Raw genomic sequence first — 12,881 nt, forward strand, 5'->3', positions numbered from 1 at the left:
TTCTATAATTTCTCCTAACATTTGTTAATTTGTATTTGTAGGAATCTATTTTAATTGCTCTTGAAAATCTGATGACGACTTGTTACGGATCACTACCTAGTACAAATTCTTATGAAAATAGTAAAACAGATGTTTCCTCAGCTGACATGGCTGTTAGTAAAAAAGCAGAAACAGATGTGCTTTTTAATAAGACGGAATCATCTGGAAGTAATTATCCAAATGTTGATACTTCGAGCATTTCTTTTCAAAATGATGTGCATGCTGATGAATCTGGAGAAAACATTAACGGTTGTTTAAATCATATTCATGTTCATGACCATTATGATGACCATTTTATTAGTGAAAATTCTAACACGGATAACACTAAAAATACACTTCTGGAGATCCCAATGGATAATTTATCAAGTGAGGACACCCAGAAGGAATATACTGAAACTTGTTTTGTAGGTTCTGTTACGCAGGCCCAATCAGAAAATGGCCGTATCGATGAGAGTGGGGGAAATGAGAAAGAAGCAGTTCCTGAGAAGTCTTTGGAAATTTGTGCAGATAACTGGAGCAGGGGAAATGCACTCAAAAATGCAATGGGAGAAAACATTGAACCTGTGAAAATCCTAGTGCCTCCAGGAAGTTCAGCATGTGAAAGAAGTGAGAGGAGTCCTCCAAGCCCTGAACAGAAGAGTCTCGGTGACGGGTCCTGTAACAAAAAGTCAAACGTGGTGGATCACAAATCAGGACAGCTGACCGCTTACGATTTAATCAGCCGTCGCGCCATCAAGAAACCCATGTCAGCAAGCGCCCTTTTTGTTCAAGATCATCGTGTTCAGTTTCTCACAGAAAATCCTCAGACCAGTTTGGAGGCTGCAACGATACAGATTGAAGAGCTGTGGAAGACATTGAGTGAAGAGGAAAAACTGAAGTAAGTTTCCAGAGCTTGCATGTGACCTGAATGTTCAAATATTTCCATCCACTGGGTTACAAAAAAATTTTTTAACTTCTTATTTATGGAAAAGCAGAGTGGAAAATGCCTTTTGACTTGGCTAGAATACCTTTTTTGGCATCACTTTTTTTGTTAGAAAATTTTACTTTTGCTCTGGCTGACCCGCTCTTACGCCTTTCCCTCCCTCCTTCCCTTCCCTCTGTCCTTCCTTAAATGAGGGAATATATGTTGAGGGAATTCAGTGTACCAGGCCCTATGTACCATAGCTAGTCACTTCAAAGACAGTCATAAGTAAACATTTTCTACTTCCAAATGGTGTAGCCTAGGGAGGAGGGTAGTTTTACAATAATAATCATAGAATATGACGAGTTTTTTAAATCTTTATTGTTTAAAGTATTACAGATGTCCCCCTTTTTCCCCCCATTGACTCCCCCCCCAAATTTAAAAATATAGGGAATTATGAAAACATTTAGCAGTTGGTCTTAATCTCATCTGTGGGACAGGAAACGCTTCCCTGAATAGAAATTAATCAGAAAGGTGTAGGGAATTTTCTAGAGAGAAGGAACAGCATGTAAGAAGGTACAGAAACTAGAAGCAAAATGATGTTATTTGGGAACTGAAGGGTGCAAAATGATGTTATTTGGGAACTGAAGGGTGCCCTCTCTGATAGGGGTTGAATTTATGGGAGTGTGATAAAGAAAGATGGAGAAAGACAGGCCAGATCATGAAGGGGTTCTGTAAGCCATAACAGAGCTTGAGAAAGAACTAGAATCAGGGATTTCTGCTGAGAACTTAGGACAGACTGGAGCAGGAGTACTTTCATCTTTCAGTTCTTCCTTTCTGGTTCTCGTGTCCCTCCCCACCCCCATGATTGCCTCTCCTTCAGTGGATTAGAAACCAGATTTTGGCATGTGACCTGCCACTGGGCTCTCAGTCAGTTGGTGTTAACTCGAACTTTGACTTGCAGTCAGTAGGAACATATTTCTACTTAAAATAGCTAAGAATAAATTGTAATTGGGGCATTATTGAAAATGGTAAATAAACTTTGTAACTACATGTAATCTTTAGTCACTAAAACATCACTTTAATTGATTACTGGTCAAATCAGAATTATAATTTTTCCATTCCAGTTAATAATCCCTTAATGACATTCAGTCAAAAGTAGCAGATGTTTTTACTTAACATTCACTTAATATTCCTTTGGACATAACTTTTTATATTTCCCAAGAAACTCATGAAATTGACTTCTTGAGTAAATCAAAAGATTAGTACCATATGTGAAAATTTGTACTTTATAATTAATTACAAATGGTGACCTTCATCTTGAACTCATTTCCACCGTACAGAAAATCTTGAATTTGAATGTCCAGGAGCTAAAAATACTTAATTGTAGTAATATTGAAAGTAAATTAATCATGTGTTTTATATAGCTAATCCACAAGTTCGGATTCTAAGTAGAAATGAGAGAAAATAATGTAAAAAATTATGAATATGACATGGTGACTAACCAAAAGAGGCATTTTTTTGCCTAGTTTACAGAGAAACAAGGTCTTTTTACATTCTCATCCAGATAGCATTTCTTTATTTAACAAACAAGTACTAAGTGCCAACTAAACAACATACTACGGTCTCTTGTCTCTTAATTTCACTTTAACATTTAATACAGCTCTCCCACTAATAGCATTTTTATTTTCTGACACAGATCTATTCATATTTCTTAAAAATGTTTTATGCATATTACCTACAATGGAATTCAGCCCGTTTCTTACATTTCTTAAGACAAGAGATAACATTTTCTAGACTCAAATTTAAAACTGAATTTAAAAAAGAAATTAGCAAGGTTGCTTAAATAATTATTAACCATTAGTCAAATTGTGTTCCCTTTTCATTATGTATCTTGATAGAAAATAATAGTATCAAACATCACCATTTACAATGTGCCAGGTATTACTCTACTCTGAAGTAGCTGTAGATTACCATACTGAGACACAGAAAAATTAAATAACTTGCCGAGATTTACGGAGCTACTAAGTGGCAGAGCCAAACCAGGCAGTCTGTCTTGGTGGTCTGTGCTCTTTGCCACTACACTTTGCTGAACATAATAATAGTCATTTTCAATTCTGGATATGCATTAGGATCACCCATAGAACTCTTTAAAAAACAGTACTGCCTGCCCTCAGCCTAGGCCTGGAGAAATAGAAACTTCAATTTTAAAATGTTCATTATTTCGTACCTTTTTTCATTGATGACTCTAAAATGAGAAATAAGTAGTAACTGAAAAAATAAATGTTTAGCTATGAAACCATTATAATTTTAATCATTGTAATTTTGCTTGTTATATTGAATTTAATTTTACTAGTATCTATTTAGTAAATGTAATATTAACATATGTAAATTTTCTTTTGCAGTGCTCAGGGAATTGCTTATTCCGTGTTGATGTGATAGCAAAAGTATAAGGAACTCTTTGGAGCTAGGATTGACTATTTTGTCTTTTTGTTATTCTTTTAGTGCCTGTGCTTTCAGTGCTTTCTTACATGGATTTTTAAATTGGGTAAAATAGCCCTAACTGGTTTGGCTCAATGGATAGAGCGTCGGCCTGCGGACTGAAGGGTCCCAGGTTCGAGTCCGGTCAAGGGCATGTACCTTGGTTGCGGGCACCTACCCAATGGGGAGTGTGCAGGAGGCAGCTGATCCATGTTTCTCTCTCATCGATGTTTCTAACTCTCTATCCCTCTCCCTTCCTCTCTGTAAAAAATCAGTAAAATATATTTTTAAAAAATAAATAAATAAATAAATAAATTGGGTAAAATATAGTTGCTGTGAAATGCATAGATCTTAACCATATATATAGCTCAGTGCATTTCATATGTGTAGACCCATGGTCATCCCCAAAATGTAGAACATTTCCATCAACCTAGAAAGTCCCTTTATGCCACTTGGACCAGCCAGTCTCCATACACAGCCCTGTTTTGATTTCCATCACACTAGCTTTCTTTTTCCAGTTTTTAAACTTCATATATATATATATAATCATATGTACGTTTATACCTAGCATCATCCCCTCAACAAAATATTTTAGTGATTTTCATCATATTTGTTGAGTGTATCTGTATAGTTTATTTTTAATAGATTATATTCAATTGTAAAATATATAGTCATGCACTGCCTAAAGATGGGGATATGTAGAAAAGACACAGTAGATATGGCATAAAAGATTAAAATAGTATGCCTATGTAGGGCACTGACCAGGAGTGGAGCTCTGAATAAGTCCGTCAGTGAGTGATGAGTGAATGTGAAGGCCTAAGACATTACTGTACACTATTGTAGATTTTACAACACTGTACATTTAGACTACACTAATGTGTAAAGCATGAGATTAAATCAGGCACAAAAGAAAATGATGCAAGAGATTTAATAAACACAAGATATATGAGGCTGCTGCCAGCATACCGTTTTACAGCAAACTTTTTTAAATAAGTAGGAGTACACTCTAAAATAACAATAAAAAGTATACTAGAGTAAATACATAAGTCTTTTATTTTTGAACAGTCTGTGTCTATATATTTAAAGTGTAACTCTTGTAGACATATATTATTATTTTTTTATTTATTTATTTATTTTGCTTTTTAAATTCAGCCTGACAGCCTGCCTTTTCATTGGAATATTCAGTCCATGTAATGTAATGACTGACATGGTTGTTCATGGTTGTTTCTCTATTTCTCCTTTTTTGGGGAAACAGCCTTCTTCAGGTTAAAGGAATATAATTTAATAGTTAACTTTAATTCCTTTCTTAATTTTGCATTAGTTTTTGCTTTGGGGAATATTTTATACATCCTTAATTTATCACTTAAGAGTTCGTAGAATATAATTTCACGCAAATACAGAGTGGGTCAAAAGTAGGTTTATAGTTGTGAGTATGTGAGAGTTTATTCTTGTATTACTATTACTATTTTCCATATGAACAACTGTAAACCTACTTTTGCCTCACCCTGTATAAAAACTAGGCAAGTATAATTCCATTTACCACTCTTGTCCTTTCTGCAGTTGGTGTCATATATTTTATATCTACATACAACATAAACCTCACTTTAAAATACTATATTTTTAAATTTAAAGTTTTCTTTCAAAAATAATTTTTTTAAAGATTTTTTTTTCTATTTACCTACACAGTTACCATTTCTGCTGTTCATTATTTCTGAATATCCATTTGGTGTCATTCCTCAATAGTATAATGATGCTGAAAATAGATTCTCAACATTTTTTTTCTGAAAGTGTCTATTTTGATGGTGGTGTTTGTTTGTTTTGTAATGTCTCTGTTTTTTATCTGACTCCTTTCAGAATATTATTATTACCTTTGCTTTTTAGCAATTATGTAATACCTTTTTTCTCCTTTGACTGCTTTCTCTTTATTTTGGTTTTCAGCAGTTAGGATTCTAATATACTTAGCTGTGGATTTCTTTGGATTTATCCTACTTGGGGTTTACTGACCTTGGATATGTAAAATGTTGTGTGTCTCCAGATTGGTTGTGTCAGCCATAATTTCATTTCTTCAAATGTTTTCCGCCCCTCACTTTTATTGTTTATATGTTACTTACATCTTGGGTTGCTGTTTATGCCATAAGTCACTAAGGTGTTTTTCAATCTTCAATCACTTTTCTCTCTGTTGTTCAGATTGGATAATTTCTATTGAGCTGTATTCTGTTTTACTGATCCTGTCTTTGCCATCTCTGATCTGCTGTTAAACCTCCCAGTAAATTTTTTGTTTTAGATATTGTGTTTCTTAGTTCTAGAATTTCCATTTCCATTTTATCCTTTTGATAATTTTCCTTCTCTGTTGAGTTACCCCCTTCTATTCTCTCATTATGATAATCTTTTCCTTTAAGACCTTAAATACTTATAAAAACCTGTTTTTATTTATTTGGCAAATTCCAACATCTGAGTCATCTTGAGGTTGGTTTCTACTGATCACTTCTTTTCTTGACCATGAATCATGTTTTCCTGTTTTTTATTGGTTGAGTGATAGCTTCTGATTGTATAATGGACATTATGGCTCATATGTTGTAGAAAATCTGGATTCTGTTTTCTTCTGAAAAGTGTTGGTTTTTGTTCTGCCAGGCATTTAAATTATTGACAGACAACCTTGAGCTTATGGAAGCTTTGTTTACACTTCAGTAGGGAGACTAAATTTTGCCTTTAGTCCTAGGGCAGCTTCCACAGTTACAGGACAGTTGTTTTTTTTTATTACCTCTAAAATGTGGTCTTTCTTCAGTTTTAACTGAAAGCCCAAAGTGTTTACTATGCCATCTAATTCTGTGGAATTCAAACTCCAAGCGCGCGCGCACACACACTCTCTCTCTCTTTTTAATTGCAACAAGTAGCCACTGCAATACCTGTTTGGCTCATTTAGCCTTCTAGTGATTGTTATCCTCTGGTTCCCACACATGGGGTTTTCTCCCTCAGTTTTCAGTTGTTTTGGAAGCAAGGAGCTAGCTCTGTGTTCTGGTGACTCAAGCTAATGGCAGTGCAGCTTTCTGATGGGAGTTCTTGCCACTCCTACTCCTCTTAATGCTGGGAACTGCTCTCTGGGTAAAGGCTGTATAAATGTGGTTCTGTTTATTCAAGGGTTGAACCCATTACACTTTCTGCCTGCTTTTACTGCTCTTCAGTACTGATGTTAAATGAGTGGTATCTATTTTGTTTATATATGGGAGGGATAGTCCAATATAGCTCCTTCACAATTACCTGGTCTGGAATGCCAGCTTTATCTATATATATAAAATGTTAAGTGTCCAACCAGTCGCTATGACCCGCACTGACCACCAGGGGCAGATGCTCAACGCAGGAGCTGCTATGACGTGCACTGGCCATTTACAGAGAAACGGCACTGTGGACCTGGCACCCATGAAGCAACACTTGGCTTCCCCCAAGTGGGACACAGGCCCCGCCACCACCCTGGAGTGACACCCCACCAAATCGCAGCCAACGCTGCCAAGGTTCCATGGTGCAAAATTCGGCCCACAGCCCAGCCTGGAAACGGTGACTGTGGGCGCCGGGTAATGACGTCACGTAGCAACGCCAGGCTTCCTCTCCCTGGTGACTAGCCTCCTTGCAGTTTCTTCAGCCCAGGAACATGACTTGCTTTACAGTCAGGTGGAAACATTTTACACTGTAACCAAATGTCTGTGGAGCGTTTTCCCGTGCCTCATCTCATTTGGTCCTCACAGAAGTCCTGGAGTAGGTACATAGGAGACTCGGTGGAATCCTGTTTCTTTTCATTAGCCGGAAAACGGAGATTTAGAAAGCTTAGAAACTTGACCTGACTGAAAAGAAGTAAGAAATGGTGGACCTTGAAAATGACTTCAGGTTTTCTCACGGTGCAGAATATAGTCAAACACGGCTACTGTTAAATATTTTACCCTTTGTTCTCCCTGCGTGATCTACAATAATAATCTGCTTTGTATTGATATTTACTGCTGTGTTGCTGAGAATTACCTGAAAGAGAAGTTGGGGTGCTTCACTGGGCTGGAAAAAGTTTAGCTACATCGGAAAGCAGGCCTAATTAAGCAAGTTTATTCTCTATTTATAAAAGGCTAAGTTGACTCGCGCATGTGCGATACATATAAAGCTCTCGCTGGCCCCAATCGCATGCATGTGTTTCGATCTGTCATTGTTGATGGTGAATTTGGTTGACGCTTCTATTATAGAGAAAGGGCAAATAGTGATATTAAAATATTCTAATTTCCTTCCAATGTGCACAAATTCGTGCATCGGGGCACTCTTTTTTTTATAAAATTTATTTCAAATGGTTAATGTATTTCTGATTACGAACTCATTAGTTCTCTTTATTTATAGATATGAAGAGAGGGCTACTAAAGACTTGGAACGATACAATAGGCAAATCAAGAGAGCCATTGAACAGGAGTCACAAACCTCACTACAAGATGGCAGAAAAAAGATGAAACCCACAAGCTCATGGAGTTTGGCACAGAAGCACAAGTTGAAAACATCATTATCTAATCAGCCAAAACTTGATGAGCTTTTCCAGTCCCAAGTTGAAAAAAAAAAGAGTCAAACCATTAAAATAGTTCAAATTCACTTTTCTATGGAAAACTTTAAAAAAAATGTAGAGAAACACAAGAAATTTGAACCAGAAGAAAGGGACGAACTTTGCTTAATCCACAATCTCAAGTTTCCTGATGGATGGCTAGTTACATCCAAAACAGAGGTAATGTTGTTAAATCCATATAGAGTGGAAGAAGCCCTGCTATTTAAAAGACTTCTTGAGAATCATAAACTTCCTGCAGAACCATTGGAAAAACCAATTATATTAACAGAGAGGTATGGTGAAGTAATATATTTCTTACTCTAAAAACATTTATTAATCCATACTAGATTAGAAATTGGAGGTAAAAAGTTGAAAGTGTTCCCTAATAGGGAAAAGTGGTGTTTATTTAAAGAAATCTTTTAAAAACTTCATTTCTGATCTTCAGTGGAAGTAATTGTTTTTAAGTAAATAATTTTAAAATATTCTACATAGTTCTGCAATTAATAAATATGAAGCTTAATTCTCCTCCTGTACATTAGTGACTTCCCTAGGGTAATTTTGAAGTGAAGTTGCCATAATTCTTCTTTGTTGTGTGCTCTTAAACATTTAAAGAATATACCAAAATAGATCTGTACAATGAATACCTTTATCAACAGTTTTCAAGATTTTGCCACATTTACTCTGCCCATGTATGCATGTGTGTATATATATGCATATTTTCTTTCCTTTGCTAAAGTATTTTAGAACAATTCCCACTCATATGTCTTTCAGTATATCTCTCTCAGAAATGGATATTTTCTTAGCTAACCACAGTGCCTTTGTCATAACTTACACAATAATAATTCCTTGGAATTGTTCCTTGTTGTCTCAAAATGTCTTTCCTGTAGTTTTAAAATTTTTAATTTGTATCTAGTCAAAGTCCAACCGTTACATTTTGGTATGCTCACAAATCTCTATGAATACCACACCATTAACTTTTTATTAATACCGACACTTGCTCATTGGAATGTCTCGTCTCGATTTGTCTCTTTGTTCCCATGCGATGGTGGTCAGCTTGTTTTTCCCTCTCCCGTGTTTCAGTGGGAGTAGCTCAGGAGGACTGAATGGATTTAGATTCCACTTTCTGGTGAGATGGCCTCAGAGACGGTGCCATGTGCTTTGTATTCAATCCCATCGAAGGCACTTATCCCTGGGTCAGCAGGTGACAGCCTGATCTCCCACCTTAAGTTCCCTGTCAACCTTTCCATCCAATGTTTCATCCATTGGTTATTCTTTTGGAACTAATTTTATTATAGATTCTATTTTATTTTTTAATATATTTTTATTGATTTCAAAAGAGGAAGGGAGAGAGAGAGAGAGAGAAACATCAATGATAAGAGAATCATTGATCAGCTGCCTCATGCACGCCCCCCAATGCGGATCGATCCTGCAACCCAGGCATGTGCCCTTGACCAAAATCGAACCTGGGACCCTTCAGTCCTCAGGCCAACGCTCCATCCACTGAGCCAAACCAGCTAGGGCTAGTATAGATTTTAAAGCAGAGAGTTTCTTTTTTACATCCTATATGAGCACATTATTTTCTGTAAAAATGAATAACTAATCACATTAATATTTCCCTTTTTTTATACTTAATATTTCTTTTTTAGTGTGACACAGGTAGAAGAGAATCACAGGTACATCAAAGGAGATAAAAACCTGAAATGGAAAGATAATTAGAATTTGTTCTCTAGGACACATCCGCAGATAATTCTTTCAGACCTCTAAGAATAAATAAAAAATTACTTATAAAATATATTAAAACCTCTGTGTTAAAGACCCTGTACCAGAAGGGAAAAAGAAATGGGGCCGAACATTTGTAAACTATCTTTTATAATTAAGGTTACAATTACCACATTAACTGAAATCCAGCATCTCTCATAGTATAGATTGGCTTAGGACTGTCAAAAGAAGAATCAGAAAAAGAATTAATGCAGCCTTAAGCTGAATTAAAACAGTTCAAATATCTGATACTTTTCTCTTTATTTCCTTAAAAAGAGCTAGGGTGTATCTGGAGTTTTCTGAAATGTGACGTCCCCATTACAGTTAATAATGTAAGTTTTTCAGAACTGAGCTATGGACAGGGTAATTTGGGGTTGGGCTCAGTTTTCTCACTAGAATTCTCCTGAGGGTTGTGTAGCTTCTCTCTGAAGGGAGCAATTTAGAGAGCTGTGAAACAAAGTGGGAGCTCAACAATGGCTAATGTTTATTGAGCACTTATTTAGGAAAGAGCTTTACTACGCCCTTTGCTTTCATGATCTTCATACCTGATGAGAGATGGGTACTGTCATTATCCATATTTTATAGGTGGGGAAACTGAGACATAGAACTGTTAAGTAACTTACCCAGGCTCACATGGCTAATAAATAAATAGTTGGATCCAAGCGTCCAATCTAGACAGTAACTGTAGAGCCTGCACCATTTGTTGCTGTGCTATATCATCACCACTGGCTCTCAGATTGTTTTTCTGAATGTTGGTTAGACCAGAGAGAGCACGTCTGATATGTAGCCAAAGTTTTCCACTCTGTGCATCTGCTGTCATAGCCAGTGGGGTCCTTTGCCTTTCAGAGATGATAAGCAAAAAATCATCTATTCATTTACTTTTTCAAGGGTCCAGGGTTGTAATGAATAAATAGCAGCTTAAAATCTTATACAGAAACATAGAACAGAGCCCTGCACACCTAAGACAGTATCTATCACTTGATAGGCACTCAAGTATTCATTGACTGAATGGGAAAATGGTAACCTCTCACACGTCAACCCCAGCAGACACTTGATTGTAATAACATGTTTGAGCACTGTGATTGAGCCTATAACCAACAGAAAAGGCTAAAGGCTAATTTGTGCCCTAGAGAATCTTTGGCTACCTCAGAATTTTGCTTAAAGCCTATACCACTCATATGCCACCGCTGGCAAACATGCCATGCCTGAAGGAAGCTCTCCCAGGCTCCGAATTACTGAATTTATAAGTTTCTGGAAGAAAGATATATATGCTTATCTTTTTATTATTGACTAACAATTGGAAATTATGTAGGCTGTACCACTTGAGTAACTTGGCAATATATTATGTGTCTGTTTAAAGGTATAAATGGCATTTATAGGTATAGTTTTCATTAGTATTATATTGAGGGAGCACACTTTTTTATTTTACATTTTATTTATAACATCATAGAAGATAGGAACTGTCTTTTATATGTATTCTTTCTCCTTCTGTACGTTATATGTGATAGGTCTTCTATAAAATATTAACAGAAATGTAAAAAAGTAAACTTCCTTACAGAGTTACCGATGCCTTTGTATTTTGGTTACTAATAACACTTTTTAAAAGTCCCGTAGATTAACTATTTTCCATAAAATTTTAAATTTTATTTTACATATTTAATAAGTTAAAGGACCATTATTTCTTTTTCAGTCTTTTTAATGGATCTCATTATTTAGAGATTTTATATAAAATGACAGCAGGGGACCAAAGCTACAGTGGATCAACTTACCTGTCCGATCCTCGTCTTACAGCAAATGGTTTCAAGATAAAATTGATACCAGGTACGATGATGTGGTTTAATATTTCCTCTCTTGGAAAAATAAATCTTGTTCCAGGAGACACATTTGGGTTTCATAATTTAGAGATACCATGGTGTATTTTTGTCTCACTAAAAGTACGTCAGTCACGTAAAAACAGCCATATTTCAGACATGTCACATCTGTCTGAAATAAGCAGGTTTGGTATCTCTTTCATTCTGTTGGCTTGAATTTGCATTTCCATAACTAATCAAGTAGTTCTAATTTTTGCCATTCTTTGTCACAGTATTCAAATGCCTGCTCTGTCTAACTAGTTATTAAATGCTCATTCAGATGGTAAAGCAGAGGTAAATATGTAGCTCCTGGCGTAACCTAAAAAAACAGGCCTCGTGCTTTTTCTTAAATCATTCTGGTGCTTTCTTTGCAGTTACATGTGTAACACCAGCCCTCTTACTATTTGGAGAGTGGCTGATTGGATCCCCTGGCTTTACTGAGACTGTGTGATAGCACTACTTGTTGGTATGGAAATTCACTGGTCGGGAGGAAAAAGGGCTCCTTCAGGCTGGGAGACTTCATTTTTTCCTGGCTGGCCCTTTCTCTGTTCTTTCATTGTTTCCGGACTTCACCGCCTTCTGCCTGAGCTTCCTAAATTGGCAGCAGGGGTCACAAAGGCACCACCAAGAGTGATAATACTGTTCCTTCTTCCACCCACGCCTAAACTTGTGACCAAAGTGTAGAAAAACAAGTTCAACCAAAACAGTGTTGACGATTTTTAACAGAATGTTTTACTGAGATCTCAAAAGAAAATAAGTGAAAACAATGTACAAAACCATGAAATTGGGTATAAGCTGAAAATACTTTGGTATTCTGAACTTTAATTTTACTTGGCTTTTTCAGTTTTAAGGATACCTACCCTAAACTTCTTACCTACTCACTGCCTCAGTCTTGGATAGTTAGATTTGGAGTAGAGTGTCTAAATTCCAACTCTGCAATTTAAACACTGTTTCTGGGAAAGTGAGTTAGCCTAGATATTTCTTCATCAATAACAACTAGTAATTATTGAATTTTCTTAATATTAAATGTATTAATTTATTATTCTAATAGCCCTCTGAAGTAGGCTCTATTGCTGTCCCCATTTTATAGGTGGTAACCTCAAAGCACAGAGAAGTGAAGTTTGCTTAGCGGTTCACAGAGGTAGAACCAGGATTTGAACCCATGTAATCTATCTTTTAGAGCCTGGCTCTTTTATCAAAGCACAGAGTGAAGTTTGCTTAGCGGTTCACAGAGGTAGAACCAGGATTTGAACCCATGTAATCTATCTTTTAGAGCCTGGCTCTTTTTTTT

At 36.2% G+C, this 12,881-nt stretch overlaps 1 protein-coding gene across 4 annotated transcripts in view; it reads left to right on the forward strand.

Moving 5' to 3' along the window:
* Window positions 1-12,881, forward strand: part of PMS1 (PMS1 homolog 1, mismatch repair system component) — a 62,681-nt gene that overhangs the window by 41,301 nt on the left and 8,499 nt on the right. For 3 of the 4 annotated variants that reach the window (XR_001362131.1, XM_005866277.2, XM_005866280.2), the window contains 3 exons: window positions 42-916; window positions 7,790-8,275; window positions 11,431-11,561. Coding sequence is in view for 3 of the 4 variants with exons in the window: in XM_005866277.2 (XP_005866339.1) it covers window positions 42-916; window positions 7,790-8,275; window positions 11,431-11,561 (1,492 nt within the window). In the remaining variant the exon portion in view is untranslated. Of the gene's footprint in view, window positions 1-41; window positions 917-7,789; window positions 8,276-10,016; window positions 10,073-11,430; window positions 11,562-12,881 lie in introns of those variants that run through there. The other variant, XM_005866281.2, reaches the window with a different exon arrangement.

This window comes from Myotis brandtii, unplaced genomic scaffold (genome assembly GCF_000412655.1).
Source record: "Myotis brandtii unplaced genomic scaffold, ASM41265v1 scaffold227, whole genome shotgun sequence".
In the NCBI taxonomy this organism is placed as follows: domain Eukaryota; kingdom Metazoa; phylum Chordata; class Mammalia; order Chiroptera; family Vespertilionidae; genus Myotis; species Myotis brandtii.